Below are 26,516 nucleotides of genomic sequence, written 5' to 3' on the forward strand. Positions count from 1 at the left end.
CAGAGTAGCATTCATAGCCTCTCTCCAAGGTAGACACAGACCCTGAGTCAGTTTGAAGCTTTTCTAAGGAAGTATTCACAAACAATGGGGAGAAAACAAAGGACTTGCATGTTGTCTGGTTTAATCTACATGTTATGCCACCTCTAGAACCGTAGGCCTTCTCTTTGTTTTATGGGCATTAATCCCTTCCTCCTCACTCCCACAGCTCCCTCTTGAACGAATCCCTTCTGAGACAGTGGCTCTCACAGCTCTTACTGAATAAGAAATGGGTTCAGCTCCCAGGTCCTGTTCTAGGGGACTAGGAATAGACATCTGACACAGGCTGAACCAAGAGATTCTCTGGCCTGGGAATTTTTAACCGGGTTTCTTGTACTCTAGCCAGTCTCTGTCAGATGCATGAAAAGAAAGACAACGTAAATCCAGGCTGAGACAGCCCTGCATTTGGCAAAGCACAGTGACAATTCGTAGAGAAGAGGAAGAATGCATCAGAGACACAGCCGAGAGAATCAAGGACAGGAGATCATTATGGACCCAGAGACAGAGAGCACGCAAACCACCTCAGCTCCTCTTCTAGCGTCTGGGTTCTGGGAGCAAATCCCACGTCTTTCTTCTTTTTGCAACCAAATGATGCTTAAGATGAGGCCCTCACCTTGGTAACACATCATTGGTACAAATGGCAATAGCTAATGCTGATCTACCTCCCAGTCAAACAAAACGGAGAAATATTCCAAGGCACACAAGGTGAACCATCAAGCCAACAGTGTGGTGGCCCACCTCTCATTCTTAGACAATACCCAACAAGCGTACTTTTGCTGCTCCAGCCGGAGTCTCTCTTCTTCTAGCCGCCTCCTCTCCTCTTCCTCCCGTCTGAGCCTTTCTTCTTCTTCTCTCCTACGTTTCTCTTCCTCCTTTTGCAGACGTTCCCGTTCTTCCTCTTCACGCCGCCTTCGCTCCTCCTCCTCCTTCCTAAGAGGTAAAGGACAGAGAGAATGAACCCTCAACAAAGAATTCTATTGAAAAATAATTTAAGACTCTTTACCAGTGAAGACTGACCCAGGTTTCTTGGAGAAACGTGATAATTTTATCACAATTTGAAACGAACATTTCCAAGAGGAGAAATTTATCATATAGAATCAATCTCTAACTATACAGATCACAACAAGAACAATGACTGCTACACAGTAAGAGAAAAAAGAGTCTATCAATGAGGTACCACTTAAACCATTACAATACCTCGAAGGCTCCCATCTAAGATATGCTCACAGCATCACAAGCTTTTCCTTCATACTACCTGCTGTCGTTGCAAATAAATTTATGTGATAAATGTAGCAATATATCTGCCTTACTCATTGAAGTACATGCTACATAAGGGCAGGGACTGCCTGTCTCACACAACTGTAATCTCAAGGTTTATATGTTCCTGTATAATTTCTGAAATTTAAAAAAAAATTAAAGTTTTAAATTAAAAAAAAGAAAAAAACAGTTGGACACCTGGGTGCAGCTAGATTTTTACCCAGCTCTCACCCACTCCTGCAACCCCTTTCTCAAGAGAGACAACAGGCACTAGGAATGAAAGTCACACAGGTCACAGGTGAGGAGGAAGACAGGGAGGCTGAAGACATGACGAAAGAGCAGACTTCCGAGGTCCTCAGAGAAGACACCGTTTCATGGTCCTGCCATGAGAGTGTCTGGGTTGCCCCACTTACCTCCCCAAACTCCTGTAAGTGATTAACACACCTGAGTCACAACCAACCAAGACTCAAAATACAGCAGTAACACAACCTAATTTCAATATGTGACAGTACACAGGGCAAGATGTCCCAAAAGCCAAAGCATAAGCTTCAGCATAGAGGAAGTCTTGTCTTAAATGCTTTAAAAGAATTCGACATGGACCTCATCTCATGACAAGAGTATATTTTTAAAAGGAAAAACACGGTTTTATATGTTCAGTAGTAACTTAAATATTCAATTTATCATTATAAAAGAACTTAAAGCAAGGTACACTCCTTTCAAAGACACAACTACACCTCAGTGATCCAAAATCACTACACAATGGATTGCAGCACATAGATCAAGTCTCCAGTAAAGGAGTCTCCTTCCATTCTAATAAGAAAACTTTTTCTTTGGATAACAACTATAGTCCTTTGGATAAATATTTTCTGGAAATATATGAGGATATGTTCTATCCTTTTAAAGACAAACAAACTATACCCAGTGCTCTGTCTATTGAAAACTCAGGAGTTATAACTCCAAACATAAATACAGTACATGTTATAATGCAGGGATAGTTTACTTTCACATTAAATGACCCCTGACTACTTTGCCAACAAAGGTCTGTCTAGTCAAGGCTATGGTTTTTCCTGTGGTCATGTATGGATGTGAGAGTTGGACTGTGAAGAAGGCTGAGCGCCGAAGAATTGATGCTTTTAAACTGTGGTGTTGGAGCAGACTCTTGAGAGTCCCTTGGACTGCAAGGAGATCCAACCAGTCCATTCTGAAGATCAGCCCTAGGATTTCTTTGGAGGGAATGATGCTGAAGCTGAAACTCCAGTACTTTGGCCACCTCATGAGAAGAGTTGACTCCTTGGAAAAGACTCTGATGCTGGGAGGGATTGGGGGCAGGAGGAGAAGGGGACGACAGAGGATGAGATGGCATCACTGACTCGATGGACATGAGTCTGAGTGAACTCCGGGAGTTGGTGATGGACAAGGAGGCCTGGCGTGTTGCGATTCACGGGGTCGCGAAGAGTCAGACACAACTGAGCGACTGACCTGAACTGAACTGACTGCCATATTTTTATAATTCTTACAATTATTTTTCATGGTTTCTGTCTTTTCCTTCACTGTCAGGCTATTTCCCCTTCTAAGATGTTATTTCCAAGATAAGGTGGGAAATCAGGGAACCATCTATTTCTAAAGTAAGTAAAACATATTTTGAGGGAAAATCAGCTTTAAAGAATTTTTCTTTAAAGGTAATTTAGTTTATCTAACTAACCATTCTGTCACTACAGATGCTGACTGCTAGCATTTTTTGTTTTTTGCTGTTGTTATCCATAGAATTACAATGAACATCCTCGAAAATGAAGTGAAACTGTTAGTTGCTCAGTCGTGTCCGACCCTCTGCAACCCTGTGGACTGCAGTCTACCAGGCTCCTCTGACCACGGGATTTTCCAGGCAAGACTACGGAAGGGGACTGCCATTTCCTCCTCCAGGGGACTCTTCCCAACCCAGGGATTGAACCCAAGTTTCCTGCACTGCAGGCAGAGTCTTCACCGTCTGAGCCACCAGGGAAGCCCTTGAAGGTAAGTCTCTTCTCTGTAAACGTATTCTGGTATTTCTGTAGAATGGGTTTAAGTGGGATTTCTGGGTAGCATTTGAACTTTTAATAAATTCTACAAATTGTCCCCTAAAAAGTTTGTAATTATTTGCAATTATTTGTAAATATTTATACTCACTACAAACAACAGTATGTGAATATGCTCATTTCAGATGTTCTCACAGTGACTGCTATAAAATGGTACCTCATTTTTTTCCTTTTAATCATGAATTTTGGAACAACGTATTCACCATTTTATTCTATGACTTTCTGGCATTTTTCAGGAAACTTCATAATTTCACCTTTTCAAAATTTTGTCTTTTTCAGCAAAGAACTGTTTCAGATGCCTTTTTAGCATTATTTTCATTACCTAGAAATTTCAGATTGTTCTTGAAAATATAACCTCTAGATAAATAAAGTTTAACTATAATTCTGCTGAATTCACGATCATGACAGAAAATCCTATAAGCATAAACAGTGCATTCAATAGCACCCCCAACAACCTCTGGAAGTAATTAATGAGCTACCTGGAAGCCACAGCCAATATGTAATGCCTACATAAGGCATACCATGTAGCATAGCTGATACCCATGATATAGAGTAGGAATATTCTAGAAAAACAAGAGAGGCAGCAGTAAAGGGTGTGTGAGACCAGAGGGTAAGGAGGAGGGGTGGCTGAGCTTACTGTGTTTGCTCAGAAACTTAGTGCAGTAACACAAAAGGAATGCTGCCGTGATGAATGGGTGGTTCCTTTTAAAGGTATAGCCAGACGGAAGCAGTAAACCCTCAAAACTCATAATAAAAGCACCTGCTCACATCAGAAAGTTTTGAGCGACTGCCATAAGAAGCGGGGATCCAATGGAAGTTAAGACAGCGACTGAGAACAGACACTCCATAAAGCAAAAGCATCAGGATACTATGCAGCAGAAAGGCTGCACAAGGACCTAGTATTCTGTGCTCTCAAACTTCACCTTTTTTTTTCTTGCTCTTCCTTCTCTATTTTGTGGGATGCAACATATGTGGAAAAGAGATGGCAACACCTATTCAGGAGCTTGACGAACTCTACCATGGCATCCTCTTTAGACATGTTTCCCAGGGCTGCCCATTCTCTCCTGTAAAGAACAACAAGAAAGTTACTTGCTACTCTTAAAAGAGTAAAAATTTGATTTCATTTAAACCTAAATATAAACAAGTCTCAATTATAACTAAAATGAAGACTGACTCGACTATACAGATTCTAAACTTGAACACGCATGGACTGGTTTACTAAACTAAATAGCCTACATACAAACCAAACTTACACCATAATTTAACTGCATTGCTGATAATTTCCATACCAGTAAAAGGGTTTCAAAGTTCTACTTTTCTTAGAGTTAGCCTTAATTGAATAAAATGCTTAATATATTCTTTCCTGTTACAACTCTGTACGTGTCCCAGCAAGGGAATCAACTACTGTACTGTAAATTGCTGTTGTAATATTATTTTGGAAGAATCAAATGAAGCTGTTTTATGTTCATAATCAGATGATTAAACATCTTTCACAATATTTAGCCGTAAACATCTCCAAACCAAAAACAGATAAACATCTGACGACTCCAGAAGCTGCAAGCAAAAATGTTTGCTTAGCTCTTATTCTAAAGCTAATGAGCCAGCTATTTACATCTGAACCAATTCACTCTGTACTCTTCTCTCCACTTCAATATTCTTGCCTGCAGAATTCCATGGACAGATGAGCCTGGTGGGCTACCGGATCATCAAGAGTCGCAACTTCGCATGCACTCACTCATTAAATTCATTACACAATAAAACACTGTTACCTCCTGTCATTCCCCAACACATCAAAGAATCCAACCTCAGGACAAGTGTCTGGATTATACGGGCCCATAAGAACCTGCTTATGCAGTGCCACAAGTTTCAGTTTTTCTTCATAAGTTGGATGAAATGCTTTGCCATCTTTTTCTATAACAAAAATAAACACAAAAACAATTAGCACTGGCAAAATGTAACATTTTCAGCACTGTATGTTGAAATTCTGGTATGAGGTATATCACAAATTGCCTGTGAAATTTATATTGCCTATAAAAACCACTGTAGGAAGATTTTTATTTCAAGTACTATATTTTAATAATCAAAGCCAAGTAAAAAAAACTTCATGCTGAGTTAATTTTTTAAAATAAAGTTAAATACTAACATTTATGCTAAAATTACTACAAAGAGTAAATCAATTAAAAAAAAAAACTACTAAAGAGAAACCAATGTCAGGCAACAGTAAGGCACACACACACTAGTGCGCCACTTAACATCTTTTTCAAATATTAAAAATGTTCAGCAATCATTTTTTAAAATAAGTTCAAAAATGTTTATATCAAGCATTTTAAATAACAGATATATGCATAGGAGATTACATATGATTTGAAAGGCTATATTCAAAATGTATCCATCCCACTGAAACAGTACGATGCAGTGGAAAGGCCTTTGGAATCAGACATCCTAGGTTTAGATCTTATCTCAGACAATGGCACCCCACTCCAGTACTCTTGCCTGGAAAATCCCATGGACGGAGGAGCCTGGTGGGCTGCAGTCCATGGGGTCGCAAAGAGTCTGACACGACTGAGCAACTTCCCTTTCACTTTTCACTTTCATGCATTGGAGAAGGAAATGGCAACCCACTCCAGTGTTCTTACCTGGAGAATCCTGGGGACGGGGGAAGCCTGGTGGGCTGCCGTCTATGGGGTCGCACAGAGTCGGACATGACTGAAGTGACTTAGCAGCAGCAGCTATAGGACTTCCTAGCTATAGGACCATTTAAACTCTTAGTCTGTTTATCAATAAAGAGTCTTTTCTACTTCAGAGGTAACAGGACAGTATTAATGGTAATAACTGTTGGATCTTTCCTCTGCTCTGGCAGGTTGCCAATGGGCAATTACAGTGAAGCCAGTATGACCCACAGAGACTTAACTACCACTAGGAACACTTAAAAGCAGTGCGAAACTGGGTGCTGACAAAATAGGAAATCCTACTTCTTTGATGAATGGAAGTGTTAGTTACTGGTTGGTTCTAATGATAAGAGACTACCAAATTTTAAAACAAAAAAGGGGGTTAAAAGTAGTGTCTATTGCCTACAAATTTTATCCATGTACAGAGCAGTCACCAAAAGAAAATTACTCATGATAAGAGAAGATATGGTTTAAAGAATAGTTCATATCCTGTTCAAAGAATCTTAAGAGGAGGGAAAAAAAAAATACAAGCATCCCAAGACGTTCAATTTCACTAGTCAAGGAAATGGAAACCGAAACCATTAGATACTCAGGATGCTGTCTACCATCAGATAGGTCAAAAAAGTTAGGTCATCAAGAGTTGGTAAGAACAGGACAAACAGGTATCCATTCTCAATACACTAATGTTGAAAGTATAAATTGTTAGTTATCTTAAAGGGAAATCAGGCAATATATTCCAAAATTGTAAATATAGATGCCCTATGGTCCAGTAATTCCAATTCTCATCATCTACTCTTGATAAGCATTCCCAAATACACAGAAGGAGGTGGACACAGAAATATTTTCATTGCAGCACTCTTTTCTTATTACTGTAAACAACTTAAAAGTTCATCAATAAGGAAACAGCTAAATAATGTGGCACAGTCAGTCTATGGAATAAATGAAGTAAGTAAAAGAAATATCTTTACTTATGTTAAAATTACTACAAAGAGTAAACAAATTAAAAAAAATTACTAAAGAGAAACCAATGTCAAGCAACAGTAAGGCACACACACACTAGTGCACCACTTAACATCTTTTTCAAATATTAAAAATGTTCAGCAATCGTTTTTTAAAATAAGTTCAAAAATTTTTATATCGAGCATATTTTTAGTAAGAGATATATGCATAGAAGATTACATACAATTTGAAAGGCTGGCAACCCACTCCAGTATTCTTGCCTAGAGAAATCCAGGATAGAGGAGCCTGGTGGGCTAGAGTCTGTGGGGCCGCAGAGTCAGACACAACTTAGTGATTGAGCACAAAGGAAATACAGTTAAATGAAAAAAGCAAGCTGCAGAAAATTATATACAATCATACAGCACAAAATATATTATCTTCAATTCTAAGTACTCCCCCAACCTACACTTGAACATCTCTAAAATCAGATTAGTTTTTACATCTATTGTATTTTATAGTTGTAACTGGCGGTTTTTCTTTCTTTACAGTACATAATAGTAAGTCTTAGAATTGATGAAATACAGCATGTAGCACACTCACATATATATTCTATGGGTACATTTACATGCATGTAAATGCAAAGAAAAAGATCTAGATGGAGTCACACTAAAAAGATGAGAATGAGAAAGTGGGTGAGGGCTAAGATGAGGAGCAGTGATCAGAGACCTTAAAACTAGAAATATTTTAATCTTTCAAAGGAAATTATTCGGAAGAACAAACCAAACTGTTAAAGAGAGTGGGGACTGAAAAGAATTATATCTATGTTCAGTTCAGTTCAGTCGCTCAGTCGTGTCCGACTCTTTGTGACCCCATGAATCGCAGCATGCCAGGCCTCCCTGTCCATCACCAACTCCCGGACTTCACTCAGACTCACATCCATCGAGTCGGTGATGCCATCCAGCCATCTCATCCTCTGTCGTCCCCTTCTTCTCCTTCCCCCGCCTCCCAGCATCAGGGTCTTTTCCAATGAGTCAACTCTTCGCATGAAGTGGCCAAAGTACTAGAGTTTCAGCTTTAGCATCATTCCTTCCAAAGAACACCCAGGACTGATCTCCTTTAGAATGGACTGGTTGTACTTCTATATAATTATACATACATATACTTCAATCTGAATTTTTTTCAATAAGAACTCATCAATACTTAAAAAAAGACAAAACTGTGGCACTGACCTTATCTATATTTAATAAAAATTGTAACAACTCAGAAACCTGTGGACCTGCCATCTGTCTTTGTTACTGAGCAAACAGTATCACTAAACAATTAGTACCAGAAGTAGGAACTTCCTCTAAAGCTTTTAGAACAGGATTATGCATAGGTCTATATATACCAACTAAAAGGCAGTTCCCATTTTAAAATCTAACTCTTAGAAGTCTGTTTCAATTATGAACACTATAAGACCTTTTGTATATTCATTCATTCAACTTAGTAAATATTTATTGAGCCCTTGCATGCAAATCATAGGAAATAGAAATAGATGGGAAATAGATGAGGAAACAGTGTCAGACTTTATTTTGGGGGGCTCCAAAATCACTGCAGATGGTGACTGCAGCCATGAAATTAGAAGATGCTTACTCCTTGGAAGGAAAGTTATGACCAACCTAGATAGCATATTCAAAAGCAGAGACATTACTTTGCCAACAAAGGTCCATCTAGTCAAGGCTAGGGTTTTTCCAGTAGTCATGTATGGATGTGAGAGTTGGACTGTGAAGAAGGCTGAGCACAGAAGAATTGATGCTTTTGAACTGTGGTGTTGGAGAAGACTCTTGAGAGTCCCTTGGACTGCAAGGAGATCCAACCAGTCCATCCTAAAGATCAGTCCTGGGTGTTCATTGGAAGGACTGATGCTGAAGCTGAAACTCCAATACTTTGGCCACCTCATGTGAAGAGCTGACTCACTGGAAAAGACCCTGATGCTGGGAGGGATTGGGGGCAAGAGGAGAAGGGGACGACAGAGGATGACATGTATGGATGGAATCACCGACTTGATGGACGTGAATCTGAGTGAACTCCGGGCATTGGTGATGGACAGGGTGGCCTGGCTTGCTGCGATTCATGGGGTCGCAAAGAGTTGGACACGACTGAGCGACTGAACTGAACTGAACTGACTGAGACACCAGGATTCATCAGCCTCCTGGAGTTTACAAACCACTGAGCTCAATTAAAAATGTGTAACTTGGCAATCCAGTATATAATTGTGTCTAGGTGTATATTTCAGGTATAAATACACTGCAAACAAATTATTAAAAATTATACTGAGCTAAAGAAACAATTATTTTAGTGTTTAGGAAAAAAATGTCAAAAAAGGTAATAACGTGACTTGTCCAACTGTTTAGGGTGGACCAGTAATTACGTTTAATTTCAACGTAATATATAATAAAAATTGAGCAAAATAGATGAGTTTAGAAAACCAAAATACATCTTTACATTATCTCTCATGTAAAAACCAACAAGTCTAATGAATTCTTTTCTAACTACTGCCTTGAAAAATTATCTTAAAAACGGTGTTACACCTGTTAACTGCTGCGTTATTTAAAATCTAATTATTCAACAATAACACAATACTTAAATTACAGTAATCTGCTGAATAGATTATACAGCTAATTAAAATGACAATATAAGGGCTATATATCATTTCAGAGAATACTTATGATGTATTAATGAAAACTAGCAGCATAAAAACAGATACTAAAAAATAATTTTATGTTTACAACTACGTAAAAATGGGTGATTACACATATACATCTTTCTTTTTAACAAAATTAGCCTGCCAGAACTCTGTATTCTAAGATAATAGTGTTAAAAAATGTGAAATAGTGGCAACTTTTTACCAAAAAGTCTTTTTCAATTTTCAAGATGCTCATAAGCTTCTTTTAGCTTCTACCTTAATTTTGTACATATTAGTCACCAAAAGTTTTCTTATGCTAATTACACCTCAGAGAAACATAGCCCAGACAACTTTCTTCTCACATTCCCCAAAAGTGATGATTTGAAAAACAGCTCCAACCTTGATCTTAGCTTATGAGATGAAAGATAAACCAAACAGGTGCCAACTTAACTGTTCATGTTATCTTGAGCCTTATAAAAGAAAAATATGCTGCTGGTGATTCGAGATAAAAAAAGAAGATATAGTGAACCTGAGAAACAGTAAGGGTAGACAGCATACCCTCAAGGGTAGACTCTCTGCTTTGTTCCATCAGGATCCCTGAGATTTTGTTTCTCCTTAAAAAAAAACACCCTAAATTCTATTAAAGTGGTTGCTTTGACCCCTTCAATAAAGATAAAGAAAAAAATCAATAAAGATAACATCAAATGGAAACTTTATTCACTGGAAGACCACTTTTCTGATCAGTCATGTGATATAGCAATTTTCAAATACACACACGAATCATTTGCTTCAGGGAGATGATCTGAAGCTAACAGATAAGACTAGTGGGTATGAAAAAAAATTTTTAGGGCTTTCCTGGTGGCTTAGTGGTAAAGAATCTGCCCGCCAATGCAGGAGACATGGGTCCAATTCCTGATCTGGGAAGATCCCAAATGCTGCAAAGCAACTGAGTGTGCCTCAGCTATTAAGAGCCCATGCTCTAGAGCCAGGAGCCACAACAACTGAAGCCCACGTGCCCTAGGCCCCCTGCTCTGCAACAACAGAAGCCACTGCAATGAGAAGCTAGAGCACAGCAACTAGAGAGTAGCTCTCGCTCTCCGTAAATAGAGAAAAGCAATGCAGACTCAGCACAGCCAAAAATAAAATCAAAATTAAAAGTACATATTTTTTAAAAAGATGACTACTATAAAGTTACTTTAATGGAGACAGGGTCCATTTCTTACCATAAATCTGCTCCTTTACTTCAAATATTCGGCAGTGCAAACTAGCAGAGGGTGAGTCAACAAGGAAACTGTACCCATTTTTCAGCAGGGTGTTAGTCTAACCATGACCCTAAAAGATGACTCATCAACAGAGGAAGGGGGGGTTTCAGGACATTTAGATGTCATTTTAATATCTGCCCTTTATATGCCAGACAGGATTAAGAATATACTGCCAATCCATAAAGGATTTTTCAAAAAAGGAATATGTTTTTAAGTGTAAGTTCTGGTCAAGCATTCAAATTTGCTCACCACCATGAACGCCAGTGCTAAGCACAATTTGTTAATAGGCACTCACCACAGCAAAACCGTGCCCAAGAAATCTCTCTAAAGAAGAAACTGACTGTAAAGGTCAATCTCTGTGAGAATAAAACAGTACATCCATTCTTATGAATTTTACTGGCATTTCCACAGAATCTTTATACATTTGCTAATTTTTCTTTTTCCCCCCTCTTATTTGATTCTCTGAAATGACAAACAAAATTGATAAACCTTTAGCTAGACTCATCAAGAAAAAAAGGGAGAGAACTCAAATCAATAATATTAGAAATGAAAAAGGAGAAGTTACAACTGACTCCACAGAAATACCAAGGATCCTAAGAGACTACTATAAGCAACTATACCAGCAATAAGGTATTAGTCTCCAAAATTTATGTTGCTTCAGTCGTGTCCAACTCTTAGAGACCCTATGGACTGTATCCTGCCAGGCTCCTCTGCCCATGGGATGCTCCAGGCAAAAGTACTGGAGTGGGTTGCCATGCCCTTCTCCAGGGGATCTTCCTCACCCAGGGCTCAAACCTGTGTTTCCTATTGCTCCTGCATTGCAGGCAGATTCTTTTTTTTTTTAATGCTAAGCCACCAGGGAAGCCCAGCCATGGGGGAAACATACCAAAAGTTAACACTTATTCCTAAAAGATCGGATTACAGATTTTTTTTTCTTCTCTCACTTTTATTTTCTGATTTCCAATATGCATATGTACTTTTATATCAAATACACATATGCTTTCTTCCTTTTACAGCAAACATTTTTAAAAAGTGAAGGGAACTTAATCTTTCAGCCTTTAGGATGAGAGTAACAGAGCATTTATTTTCTCCTGAGAACTATACAAAACCCAGGAGGACAAACCAAGAATCCCAACCACCTTTAGTATAGGACAACCCACATCATGTTGACATTCTAAACCTCAGAGTACAGAAAGTGAACCCCCCCAGATCAGTATCATTAGGCAGACTATAATAGTGTTACAAAAAAATTACTTCTCTTTCACTCTTCAGATGGCTCGAGTTCGCACACTAGGAGGGTTTATTTAGTTTTTCTACATTAGACGAAAATAATTTTTTCTTGAATTACTTTTAAACTATATTTTATTATTACTTTTATTTTAAATTTGTCTGTGCCCTGAGGCTTGTGAGATCTTAGTTCCCTGACCAGTGAAAACGCCACATCCTAACCATTGGACCGCCAGGGAATTCTCTTTCCTAAATTATTTTTGGTTGCAAAGGCATTAAACATAGCAGAAAAGAAGTTACTACCGTAACTGCATAGACAGAAAAACTCTTGCTGTAACTCAAAAATCTTTAGTCAGGGCCACAGTCCTAAAGGAAAGCTCTTTCAGTCCTGCCATTAAGGAAGAGAGCCATTACTCTTGGTCCCTGCATTTACAGAGTCAATCCAATCAATTTGGAAAACCACCTTCTATGGCAACCAAAAAGACAAATATAAATTATGCTGGAAAGAAGCTGCAGAGCTATTGTTCAGATGCAAGCATGTGAAAACACACCAATGAAAAGCAGAAAATGACTACTTCTACTACCTGGAGAGGTTGAGTACAAAGCTGGCCATTTTCAATCAAATGGACTAAAAGGGATCACGTGTTAGCATCTGTCCAGTGATAATTATATTAAAAAAAGTTTATTTTCAATAAAACTGAAGACCAAAAGTCAGGTTAAAAATCTATTTTACCTAAAGGATACAGACTAAAGCAGGGATTGGCAAACTAGACCAACTCTGCCCACAGTTGTTTAAATTCATTTATCTTTAACTTTTTCCCACTGGTTTGGGTAACATCCGCTTTAACTAGTAGTTAGTCATACTCAGCCATCGTTCTCCCCACCCCCCCACAACTGTTTTTTTAAGACCTGTGAGCTAAGAATTTTTTTTTTTAATTTTTTAAAAACAAGCAGAAACAGACAAACAAAAATCAAGGAATATGAAGACAGAACACATATGGTCCTTAAGGTCTAAAATATTTATATCTGACCCTTTACTGAAAATCCGTTATGACTATACAGTGGAAGCAAGAAACAGATTTAAGGGACTAGATCTGATAGACAAGAGTGCCTGATAAACTATGGATGGATGTTTGTGACATTGTACAAGAGACAGGAATCAAGACCATCCCCAAGAAAAAGAGATGCAAAAAAGCAAAATGCCTGTCTGAGGAGGCCTTACAAATAGCTGTGAAAAGAAGGGAAGGGAAAAACAAAGGAGAAAAGGAAAGATATACCCATTTGAATGCAGAGTTCCAAAGAACAGCAAGGAGAGATAAGAAAGCCTTCCTCAGCGATCAAAGCAAAGAAATAGAGGAAAACAATAGAATGGGAAAGACCAGAGATGGCTTCAAGAAAATTAGAGATACCAATGGAACATTTCATGCAAGATCAGATCGATCAGATCAGACGCTCAGTCATGCCCGACTCTTTGCGACTCCATGAATCGCAGCACGCCAGGCCTCCCTGTCCATCACCAACTCCCGGACTTCACTCATACTCACGTCCATCAAGTCAGTGATGCCATCCAGCCATCTCATCCTCTGTCGTCCCCTTCTCCTCTTGCCCCCAATCCCTCCCAGCATCAGAGTCTTTTCCAATGAGTCAACTCTTCGCATGAGGTGGCCAAAGTACTGGAGTTTCAGCTTTAGCATCATTCCTTCCAAAGAAATCCCAGGGCTGATCTCCTTCAGAATGGACTGGTTGCATCTCCTTGCAGTCCAAGGGACTCTCAAAAGAGTCTTCTCCAACACAACAGTTCAAAAGCATCAATTCTTCGGCGCTCAGCCTTCTTCACAGTCCAACTCTTACATCCATACATGACCACAGGAAAAACCATAGCCTTGACTAGACGAACCTTTGTTGGCAAAGTAATGTCTCTGCTTTTGAATATGCTATCTAGGTTGGTCATAATCTTCCTTCCAAGGAGCAAATGTCTTTTAATTTCATGGCTGCAGTCACCATCTGCAGTGGTTTTGGAGCCCAGAAAAAGTCTGACCTGCATACAAATTCCTCAAGAGGCAGATCAGGTGGTCTGGTATTCCCATCTCTTTCAGAATTTTCCACAGTTTATTGTGATCCACACAGTCAAAGGCTAATGGGCTCGATAAAGGACAGAAATGGTAGGGACCTAACAGAAGCAGAAGATATTAAGAAGAGGTGGCAAGAATACACAGAAGAACTGTACAAAAAAGATCTTCACGACCCAGATAATCACGATGGTGTGATCACTGACCTAGAGCCAGACATTCTGGAATGTGAAGTCAAGTGGACCTTAGAAAGCATCACTACGAACAAAGCTAGTGGAGGTGATGGAATTCCAGTTGAGCTATTCCAAATCCTGAAAGATGATGCTGTGAAAGTGCTGCACTCAGTATGCCAGCAAATTTGGAAAACTCAGCAGTGGCCACAGGACTGGAAAAGATCAGTTTTCATTCCAATCCCAAAGAAAGGCAATGCCAAAGAATGTTCAAACTACCGCACAATTGCACTCATCTCACATGCTAGTCAAGTAATGCTCAAAATTCTCCAAGCCAGGCTTCAGCAATACATGAACTGTGAACTTCCAGATGTTCAAGCTGGTTTTAGAAAAGGCAGAGGAACCAGAGACCAAATTGCCAACATCCGCTGGATCATGGAAAAAGCAAGAGAGTTCCAGAAAAACATCTATTTCTGCCTTATTGACTATATCAAAGCCTTTGACTGTGTAAATCACAATAAACTGTGGAAAATTATGAAAGATATGGGAATACCAGACCACCTGACATGCCTCTTGAGAAACCTGTATGCAGGTCAGGAAGTAACAGTTAGAACTGGACATGGAACAACAGACTGGTTCCAAATAGGAAAAGGAGTACGTCAAGGCTGTATATTGTCACCCTGCTTATTTAACTTCTATGCAGAGTATATCATGAGAAACGCTGGGCTGGAGGAAGCACAAGCTGGAATCAAAATTGCCAGGAAAAATATCAATAACCTCAGATATGCAGATGACACCACCCTTATGGCAGAAAGTGAAGAACTAAAGAGCCTCTTGATGAAAGTGAAAGAGGAGAGTGAAAAAGTTGGCTTAAAGCTCAACTTTCAGAAAACTAAGATCATGGCATCTGGTCCCATCACTTCATGGCAGATAGATGGGGAAACAGTGGCTAACTTCATTTTTCTGGGCTCCAAAATAACTGCAGATGGTGATTGCAGCAATGAAATTAAAAGATGTTCACTCCTTGGAAGGAAAGTTATGACCAACCCAGATAGCATATTCAAAAGCAGAGACATCACTTTGTCAACAAAGGTCTGTCTAGTCAAGGCTATGGTTTTTCCAGTGGTCACGTATGGATGTGAGTTGGACTATAAAGAAAGCTGAGTGCCGAAGAATTGATGCTTTTGAGGTGTGGTGTTGGAGAAGACTCTTGAGAGTCCCTTGGACTGCAAGGAGATCCAACCAGTCCATTCTAAAGGAGATCAGTCCTGTTCACTGGAAGGACTGATGCTGAAGGTGGAACTCCAATACTTTGGCCACCTGATGCGAAGAGCTAGCTGACTCACTGGAAAAGACCCTGATGCTGGGAAAGATTAAGGGCAGGAGGAGAAGGGGATGACAGAGAATGAGATGGTTGGATGGCATCACTGACTCGATGGACATGGGTTTGGGTGGACTCCAGGAGTTGGTGGTGGGACAGGGAGGCCTGGCGTGCTGTGGTTCATGGGGTTGCCAAGAGTCGGACACGACTGAGCGACTAAACAGAACTGGACTGACTTACTGAAAATGTTTGCTGACCCTGGACTAAGGGAAGAAATGCAAAAGCCAAACTAACTTCAATATTTTAGATACCGAATTAAAAAAATTCAAATAAAGGATAGAAAACATATAGTTAAACTTCCACGCCAGTATTCTTGCCTAGGAAATCCCATAGACAAAGTCTAAGCCTGGTGGGTGACAGTCCATGGGGTTGCAAAGAGTTGGACACAACTTAGCAACTGAGCACAAACTTCCGTTAAACCTGGTGAACTGAATATACACAATTACATCTGATCCTCAACGATACCCCACTAAAAGGAATAAGGAAGCTGATTTAGAGAACACTGAAAAGGCTCAGGAATTGAAGATACCAGGTTCATTAAAAGTTGGAGTCTAGATAAAAATAGGGATTTTGGCTTAAAAACTATCTAAAGAGCATGTACTCTTACCTACCCAACCCCAAGCAGACAGATGGCTGCCTTGCCCCTACTTTAGCAGAGGCAGTATATATTTACACATGGGTATATTCGAGAACACAAATCACATATACTCAGGTGGGAGGACATTAGCCTAAGACTAAGCTGCAGGACTGAAAAGAGAAATGAAATGAATGTTACCCCAGTAAATGGTAAACGACTTCCACCCATGCTCCCTTCTCCTGTCTAGTGCCAAAATACTGGCAGCTAGATTTATACACGCCAGGCAGGGGAAAGGAATATTTTCATTAAAAAAATTGGCCTAAAACACCGGCACGTACTGGTTTGAAAGGTAATGATATTTACAGATCTTCAATGAAACTTCTGTCTCATCACCTACAATAAAACTGTACTCAAGGTTATAGTTGGCTCTCCAATGCCTTACCCTTTAAAGAATGAATGCCCAAGGATCACCCAACATTTGAGAAAGCTCCCAACATGGTTGGGGGCGAGGGGGAGTGTAAAAAAAAATTTTCCAATAGGAAAAAAAAAGTCTACAAGAAAAGGAATTCCAGAAGAAATTTCAACATCACAGAGAGGTGAAAGAAATTTTCAGGATGACAGTAAGTAGAGACTCAACAAAGGAGAAAGCCAAGACTGGATCAAAAATTTAAGACATCTAGGAGAGATGTTGTTTTAAAAAAGAGTTTACCTGAGAACAAAGAAAACAAATGATAATTACTTCTAACCACACAAAAGACAAAGAGTTTGCATAAGAACCAAAATATAATCAAAGTGTGTGATGTGTCTCGGCTATAAATAACACAAATAGAAATAACTGAGTGATTTAATCACAAATGTGGTATCATAAAATTGGGAGTTTGGGAAGGAGGAAGAGAGAGGCACATATATATAAGTTGCTTTAAAAAAAATAAATAAATAAAGCAGCAGCAGGAAAGTGAAGACAAATACCAGGAGAAACAGTTAAAATAATGGAAAGCAGCTGCCTTGGGGGAGAGGGTCTTGGCGATGGGAAAAGAAACAGGGGGATGGCTATTTTTCATTATAAATTTTACATTACAACTTGGCCTAATTGCCTTGGTTACCACTTTGATAAAAAGGTAAAATGAATAAACACATTTGCTCCATTTCAGTAATCAGTTCATAAGAGATTACAACGTGTGGTAGACATAATACTCCCCTCAAAAGACATCCACATCCCAATCCCCACAATCTATAGTATATTCCTGTGAATATATTAGGTTACATGAAAAGGTGAATTAAGGTTGTAGCTGACCTTACCCCAGACTACCCATATGGGCACAAAGTAATCACAGGAGTCCTTATAAATGGAAGAAGAGAAAGAACAGACAGATGGAGGTATGAAGGTGTTACGCTGCTAGCTCTGAAGATGGAAGAAGGGGGTCACATGTGAAAGCATGCAGCTGGTCTCCTGAAGGTGGAAAAAGCAAGGCAACAGATTCTCCCCTACAGTCTCCAGAAGGAACACAGCCCAGTTGACACTTTGATCCTAAGCCAGTGAGACCCATTCTGAACTACTAACCCTCCAGGACTATAAAATAGTATGTGTTGTTTCAAGCCACTAAATTTGAGCTAACACATTTTCCTAAGTTAATAAAGATAGAAACGGCTTCTAGATCTGTTGTTGTTCAGCTGCTAAGTTGTTTCTGACTCTTTGTGACCCCATGGACTGCAGCATGCCAGGCTCCTCTGTCCTCCACTATCTACTGGAATTTGCTCCCATTCATTTTAATTGCGTCAGTGATGCTATCTAACCATCTCATCCTCTGCCACCCTCCTCTCCTCCTGCCCAAAATCTTTTCCAACATCAGGGTCTTTTCCAATGGTCTGCTCTTCACATCAGATGGCCAAAGTATTGGAGCTTCAGTTCTTCCAATGAATATTCAGGGTTGATTTCCTTTAGGATTGACTGGTTTGACAGCAATCCAAGGGACTCTCAAGAGTCTTCTACAGCACAATTAAAAAGTATCAATTCTTCAGCGCTCAGCCTTCTTTTACAGTCCTACTCTCACACCCACATGACTACTGGAGAAATCATAGCTTTAACTATATGGACCTTTGTCAGCAAAGTGATGTCTTGGCTTTTTAATACGCTGTCTAGGTTTCTCATAGTTTTTCTTACAAGGAGCAAACGTCTTCTAATTTCATGGCTGCAGTCACCGTCCACAGTGGTTTCAGAGCCCAAGAAAATAAAATAAAAATGTGCTTTCACCTTCCCCCCTTCTATTTGTCATGAAGCGATGGGATCAGATGCCATGATCTCAGTTTTTTGAATGTTGAGTTTCAAGCCAGCTTTTTCACCCTCATCAAAAGAACCCCATGACAGTATGAAAAGGCTTCTAGATTACATTCCCATTAAATTTTAAGTATTTAACTTTACAGTTTTAATAAGACAGCATAAATAATTTTGGTAATAGTGTTATAATCACAGCGACTAAGCCCAAAGCACTGAATGATTACCCTTCCACCTGAAATTAATTATACAAAAGGTTATTAGTCTCACACATCGATTGCTAGAGTAAGTTTACTGAGAAATATTTTTATTTTCTCTCTGGAGGGAAAGATAGAGAAATATAACAAATTATTTCAATGTTCCTTCTAGTCTTTATCTTATGAAATGAAAGCTAATAAAATCTATGGGTTGGAAAGGATATTAAAGATAGATGGCTGAACTGCACAATCAAAGTTCAAATCCTCTCTACATAACCACTTGGTCTACAATAATTTGTTACTGGACACATTATACAACTTATGTGAGGAAGGGAGAAATGAAAGTACAGAGTTTCTGTATTCTATGAATGTTATCAGCTTAGACAGTATAACTATAAAATATTTTATATATCCCTCACAGTAAGAGCAAAGAAAAAAATCTGAGGTAGATACATAAAAGATTATGATAAAGAAATCAAAAGCATAGCCACCTAGTAATTGTTAACATATGCTTGAACACTTCCTGGTGATGGGAATTCATTGTCTCAGTCTATTCCATGTTTGGATGGATAGCTGTAATTTTTAGCTCTTTATTCTGATTAGATTCTTCTCAATTTTATCCACAGCGTCTATTTCTAGTCCTCTACATTAAATAAAACACATCTAACAGGTCAGACCTTAAAAACAAACAAATGCCACAAAATACCGCACATCATACTTGCCCTGAGTTCTCTGTTCTTTAGGCAAAATATTTTCAGCTTATTCACTCATACTTAACTCCTAAAGACTTGTGTTTAAATCTCAGTTCTGTTATTTACTAAGTACAAAATACAGATAACCTTTCTGAGCCTCAGTTTTGCTATCAAAAAATGGAGAAAATAACTTCTCTTTCTTGTGAGGGGTGGAAATAATGTGTTCCAAAGTCTTGACACAGTGCCTGCATAGAGCAGACACTCACTAAGCAGCAGCTATTATAATGATGGCAGGGATTCAAATTCCCACAATATACAAGTTGCTTTCTTCTGAATTAGCTCCATTTTGTCTTTAACTCTGTGAACGATCCCTCAAACTGAAAGCAGGATCCAGCGATTGTCTGAACTGTGTGGATGAGAGCAGGACCATCTCTCTCTTCTCTCATTCCAGATACTGTACTTCAGCAAAGCAGCCGAAGGTCAAATCTGTTTTCTTTTGTGGCCCTATCACTGTTGCGTGGCAGAGAACACACATCGAATAAAATCCATCTTTTAGAAATATTAAAATTAAAACCACATTTTCCCCATGTTCAATTAAGAAAAAAGTGATGTATTTTTTATATATTTGATATATTCTTGTACTACTTATAAGAAAGTATAATAAATGCAGTATTTCTGAGTTAATGAATATGCAACCCTGTAAACCGCCTAGTCTGCATGAAGTGCTTAATGAAAGTTGATCACACTCCATAATAAATTCTTGGTAATCTCTCCTCTTCAACATAGGCAGTCACAGGATACCAACTGCTAGGTACTCTGCTAAGAGTTTATAAATAATCTGAGTAAAGGAAGGCAGAATTTAAATAACTGAGTGACAGAACGAGGAAGTAGTACCCCAGGTAGTATTCACTCCAGAACTCAACTTCGTAAATACTAAAGCAAAGAAGCTCTCATTTTAGCTAACTGACAAAAGTAAACATTATCTCCTTCTGGGGGTTGGTTACCAAAGTGTACTCATTTGCAAAAATTCATCAAGCATCACTTATGATTTGTATACTTTTCTGCAGGGGTAGTAAACAAAGGGGAGGCCTCAGGTAAATATTAAAATCACAATAAAACATCCATAAATATAAACACACACATATATATATATCCTTGAATACCCCGTATTCAAAGGAAAATTTTAGTTCAGTTCAAATCTAACATGAAATAGCAAATAAGATGAGATGTTTAAAAGGCATTATATTTCTGGTGGTTATAATTTTCTTTCTTTGTCTCAGGTCTCTACATCCTTCTATGCTATACACTTATACCTAAAGACAATAAAGAAGAGGAAAATAAACTCAAAATTTAACAGACATTCAGTAGTAACAATTAAACCTGAAATTATCTGAGGCTAGTCCACTTAAGTACAGGAAGCACACACTAATTATATGTGTCACCAAAGAATAAATTACAGCTTTACAGTATTTTAAAACATTAATGGAGCCATTTATAAAAGTTCTTGGAAGTGCATATGTTTAAAGACAGAAGAAAATGGAACCATTCAGTATGTCCATATAATTGCTTCTCTGTTATCAGCAATATAACACCATGTAATAGATACCAATGTTAGTGGAAATGCATTAACATTTCCATAGAAAAACTGAGTCTACAACTTTAGTTCCCTCCAAATTTGACTACAGCTTCCTTTTACATATCATACTCTCAAAAACTTATCACTCCACACACACATTACCCACCACATACACCCCTAGATCTGTCTACTGAAATAATGACCAATCTAGTAGCAATGAGTGCCCACTGCCAGCATCCTGATTATGGCTCTTCAAATGCCACTTTCCACTAAAGGAACCAAGTCTCTTTGGAGAAATGGCTGATTCCAATGGAGGCAGGAAATGCATATGATGAATCTGGACTATTTCATTATACCAGAGGGCAAAGAAGCTATGGAAGACTACTAGTCATGTCAAAGGAACTTAGGAGCCAATTTGAAGAGACCTACCACTTGCTAAAGATGGTACAATTTGAGCATAAATCATAAGAGCTCTCAAAATAGTACCTGATATTTAGCAAACATCTGCTCAATAACTGGTGGCAATTATTAGTTTAGAATTTTAAATGAATCCAACCACCTACCGGCTAATGGAGTGAGGTAATAAAGTTATTAGAGAAGGAAAACCTCACTTCTAAGAACTCTAAAAACCAAAACACAACTTCCCAGGTAACTATATTCAAGAAGTATAAAGGCTCCAGTAAAGGCAACCAATTTAGTCTTTAACCCAAACAGATAAGAAAATCAGCTTAATCTTGCTATTTACAATGCCATTCAAGTCCTTACATGGATATGATACCAATTTAGCTTCCCAGTTCTCTCCATCAAACTACCTAATCCCTACTTGCCATTTCCCAGACACACAGAACTTTCCCTTCCCTGGAAGGGCCTCTGCTCTCTGGATCCTCCACACCTTGCTGCAGTACCACTGAGGCTTTAACTCCTTGGACTATAAGTTTCATAACAGCAAAAGGGAATATACTATTCATTTACAGTGGTAGCCTAATATAAAACTTTACCCATAATAAGGATTCAACAACTCAGCTTAGGTGATAAAATGCTAACTTACATTTGCCAATATTTTCATCTATTATTTCACTTTTACCATCAAAAACTAAGAGGATAGGCAGTTGACATAATGGGTTCAGTCACTGGCCTATGATCACTGTGATAGAGATAGAATAAGAAAGAGGGTTCCTGATTCTTAATTCAAGTCATTTTCAATCAAAAAAGATGCCCATGCTTTCAAGATTCATATTTATTCCACAGCAAAAGATAAAATGTAATGTTATTTCTAATTCATGTGAGATACAAAACCACAAAATAGTGATTTATTAAAGTCCCTGCAAGACTGATAAAAATGTCAAGTATTATGCAGGAAAAAGGGTTTTTCACACATTAATTCAAAGGCAACAACACTTCACTCACCCCACTTTCCATAACCCTTCTGACTGCTTTTAGATCCTTCCTCCCTCCCCTCAACCTCAATCAGTAACCTCATATACTAATAGCTTCTTCACTGCTAACTATGTAATGATCCATGCAAAAATGTACTTTTTAATTGCCATACTGTTATTTCTCTTTTTAAGTACTTGGATACCACTTTGAGAGCTTTGGAACTTCCTGAACCACACTTATCAATGTAGCTTTTCCCCTAAGGTGACCTATAACTAAGTTCCCAAATTACTGGTTCCCCTAAGAGTCTTAAATTTGACAAACATGTTAAAATAATGGGAGGTTTAGAGCACTAAATCGTGAATGTGAGATGTCAAATTTAATTTAATCCAGTCATATATATCTATATACTTCCCTGGTGGCTCAGACGGTAAAGCGTCCGTCTACAATGAGGGAGACCGGGTTCAAGCCCTGGGTTGGGAAGATTCCTGGAGAAGGAAATGGCAATCCACTCCAGTACTATTGCCTGGAAAATCCCATGGACAGAAACAAATTGAGTCTCAAAGAAAAAAGTTAATTGGCTAGGAGTAGGTTAATAGAATGGAGAGGGATTTCCCTGGCAGTCCAATGGTTAGGACTTGGTACTTTCACTGCTGTGGCCTAGGTTCAATTCTTGGTTGGGGAATTGGGGTCACGCAAGCTGCCTAGTGTATTAAAAAAAAAAAAAAAGTCCTCTGGAGAAGGGAAAAGTTACCCACTCTAGTATTCTGGCCTGAAGAATTCCATGGACTGTATAGTCCATGGGGTCGCAAAGAGTCTGACATGACTAAACGACTTAAAAAAAAATTAAAAAAAAAAGAGTCCAAAGCTTCTTGACTCCCAAGCAAATGCTAAATTTATTGCACATTAACAGTGTTTTAATTTTTCAAAGAAGACACTACTACTATCTTCAAATCATACAGACTCAGAAGATAAAATTATTCATTTATTTGTTAGTCATATGGCAAAAGTTAGGACTAGAAGTTCATTCTTCTCTATTCTTACACATTGTTCTGCTAAGATACACTTTAATCTTATCATACACTGGAAACATAAGTTCCAAGAATAAAAATTTAAAGTAAAATATAGTCATATAAATTTTACAAAAACCACCAGGTTTTTACATAAGCGGTAGTATATCATCACCTCAGGAAAACTCTAAATTCAAGCCAGTAATCTAAGGGTCAAATGTTCCAAAACTCATTGCTGCTGCTGCTAAGTCACTTCAGTCGTGTCGGACTCTGTGCGACCCCATGGACCACAGCCCACCAGGCTCCTCCGTCCATGCGATTTCCCAGACAAGAGTACTGGAGTGGGGTGCCATTGCCTCCTCCGCCAAAATGCATTAGCCATTACCAGTTCCCCAAACTAGCAGAGGGCTGAACTCATACTGCAAGGACCATGAATATTTCAAGGGTAAACTTTTTAATAGAAAATGCAGCGAGTATAGATACCAGAGGGGAACTAGGGGGTGGGATGAATTAGGAGAATGGGACTGACATATACACACTACTATATATAAAATAACTAATGAGAACCTACTGTAGAGCACAGGGAACTCTACTCAATGCTCTGTGGTGACATTTCTCTGACATTTCCCACATTTCTTTCTCTGAGGGAAGAAAATCCTAAAAACAGGGGATATATGCATATGAACAGCTGATTCACTTTGCTGTGCAGGAGAAATTAATACAACATTGTAAAACAATCTTTTACCCCAATAAAAAAATTTTTTTAAATGCAATGAATGGAGAATGACTAAAATTTATACAAGAAAGGCTATCATCAGTTTGCACAATTATTTTCAGAGAAAACAAGTAACTTTTGAATGTATCACTAGTTTCAACGACTCAACTTCAGCTAGTAAAATATGTACTCCAAAAGGTACTCCCTCTGGGGAAAGGTCATAAATATGCTGTTTTGGAATGTATATAGAACCTAGCAACCACTTTTAAAGTTTCATTTGCCGATGTTTCTCCCTGTTTGTCTGCCCCACGAGATCTAAATATCTCATCAGTCTTTCCTACTGACAAGGTCATGTGACTCACCATTTGACTAAGTGAATCACCCAATTAAAAAAACAAAACAAATCTAAGACCACAATTTTGGTCTAAGACAAGATTTACTACAACTAATTCTGTGAGAAATAGAGAGGCTACTTTTAGGCCTTTATCTGAGAATCCACTCTTGGACACTGGAAAAATTTTAACCATCTAGAAGTCGCTAGAACACAGCAGCTATCCCTTCTTTAATTTAGAGTTTGACAAGCTAGAAAGGATTAGCTTAATACCTCTTTCTCTCTGCCATATCAATATTACCAGGTGATTAAGCCCTATTCGAGTTTATGGATCCCCAGAATGAATGGAAAGCGTAAGAATGGAACCCATGAAAAAATTTCTTCCACAATAGGAGGGCAAAAACCGGTGGTTCTGACGTGCCAATCACAAGAAACAAGAAAAAGAATGCGACAAAAAATCCCAATTGGGAACCTCTGGGAAAGAGAACTCATTCTTCCATCCAGGATCCTGGAAAACCGAGAAGCTAAATCTAGGTAAGATGCCTGGTAAACTCCGGGAGGCAGGACCCGGAAAGCTAAACCAAGGTTCTAGGCCCCTAGGGGTGTGACCCAGTGACCAAGCGGATAGTGACAAACTTCGAGTACCCCCAAGGACAGAGCCCAGCTCCAGTCGCTGCGGTCCCGCACGGGTAGGTCAGGGCTACTCGGGTCCAGTCTCCCCAAGGCCCGGCAGAGGCGGCGGGGGTGGGGCCTGTCAGGCTCACCTTTGAAGAAGCGCAGCGCCAGGCCGTATAGCTCCTCCAGGCCGAAGCCCCACCGCTGCTCCAGCCGCCGCGCCTCCTCCGCCGCGCCCCCAGCCACCGCCTCCCCAGGCTCCGGCTGCTCCCCTGCGGTGCCCGGGCCCCTGCCGGACCCTGGAGGCGAGGGCGGCGGCAGCGGCGGTGGCAGCAGCGGGGCGCCCTCCGCGCCGGGTCGTTCCTCCGGGTCCGGGCTTAGCGTGAGGCCGTCGACGGAGACCTCGAGTCGCTCTGCGTTTAGCACTGCCGCCATCTCCGCCTACTGCGCCTCCTCGGCGGGGACAGGCGGCGGCCACGTATCGACTTCCTGCTGACCTATGACCTCCGCTCACCAACACCGGAACTTCCGCCGCTGAGTAGGCGCTAGAGTTCCCGGAGAGGGGCTGCGGCCTGGTGCCCCGCCCCCACTCCGGGGGTCGTCGGTGGTCTGCGCCCCTTCACCACCCGCCCCGCCCACCACCCCGGCGGCTTTCGAACGCCCCACCCAACCCTCACCCGGTTCCCTTCCGGGCCTCGTTCCTCCCGGAGGGTTGGTGCTACGCCCAGCGGCCCCGGCCCTGCCGTTCTTTCCCGCAGCTCGCGGTGTCCGGCAGGGGCGGGGTCGGATGGGACCCGCGTGCAGTCTGTGCGGAGAGGGTGACTCCTGGCGGGCGCCCTACCCTGCGGGTCAGACCCTCCCCACTTGTAGAGAGTTGTGTGGTTGGAGTAACTGTTGGTTAAGGAGATGCCGAGCAAATGCCTTTTTTTTTTTTTTTCCTGTGAAAGAAACTGAGGCTGCAGAGACATCCCGCGGTTTCTGAGACTCGTACAAGAGCACATCCTGGTTTTGCGGGAACTGAAGCTCATACAATTTCTGGGGTCCCTATTTAGTTAAAAAGCAAAAAGTTAGAAGCAGAGAGTTAGGGAAGTGAATATATAGAATGAGAAAGAATTCACAAATGACATTTGAAAGGCTAGCAAAACTCACAAACGTCACACACATAAACCATAAAATATTTAGTAACTGCCTGACGCACTTCTACAGGGTGTCAAAAAATCCAGAAACGTAATTTTTTTTTTAAGATTAATAATGCTCTTGACAACTATGTATATTTATTTGTGTCTCTAGACTTTTGGGGCACCATTTACAATCATTTCCCCCCCCTGTTTTTGTATACTTTTTATTACTTTCCTATGACAGTTATTTTTTAATGTTCAAAGAAAATAGAAAAATCAATGTTGTCTTTTT

The 26,516-nt window shown here is 39.7% G+C and overlaps 1 protein-coding gene across 2 annotated transcripts in view; it reads right to left on the bottom strand.

Moving 5' to 3' along the window:
• ACBD3 (acyl-CoA binding domain containing 3) overlaps nucleotides 1-25,623 on the bottom strand; it is a 38,804-nt gene extending 13,181 nt beyond the window's left edge. Inside the window, exons 1-4 of one of the 2 annotated variants that reach the window (XM_055582016.1) lie at nucleotides 25,256-25,623; nucleotides 5,135-5,276; nucleotides 4,289-4,429; nucleotides 808-966 (exon numbers count right to left, since the gene is read on the bottom strand). In XM_055582016.1, the coding sequence (XP_055437991.1) occupies nucleotides 808-966; nucleotides 4,289-4,429; nucleotides 5,135-5,276; nucleotides 25,256-25,541 (728 nt within the window). In that variant the 5' untranslated portion in view covers nucleotides 25,542-25,623. The remainder of the gene's footprint in view (nucleotides 1-807; nucleotides 967-4,288; nucleotides 4,430-5,134; nucleotides 5,277-25,255) is intronic. The other variant, XM_055582017.1, reaches the window with a different exon arrangement.
• Between the last annotated feature and the right edge of the window lie 893 nt (nucleotides 25,624-26,516).

Source organism: Bubalus kerabau, chromosome 5, assembly GCF_029407905.1.
Source record: "Bubalus kerabau isolate K-KA32 ecotype Philippines breed swamp buffalo chromosome 5, PCC_UOA_SB_1v2, whole genome shotgun sequence".
Lineage (NCBI taxonomy): Eukaryota > Metazoa > Chordata > Mammalia > Artiodactyla > Bovidae > Bubalus > Bubalus kerabau.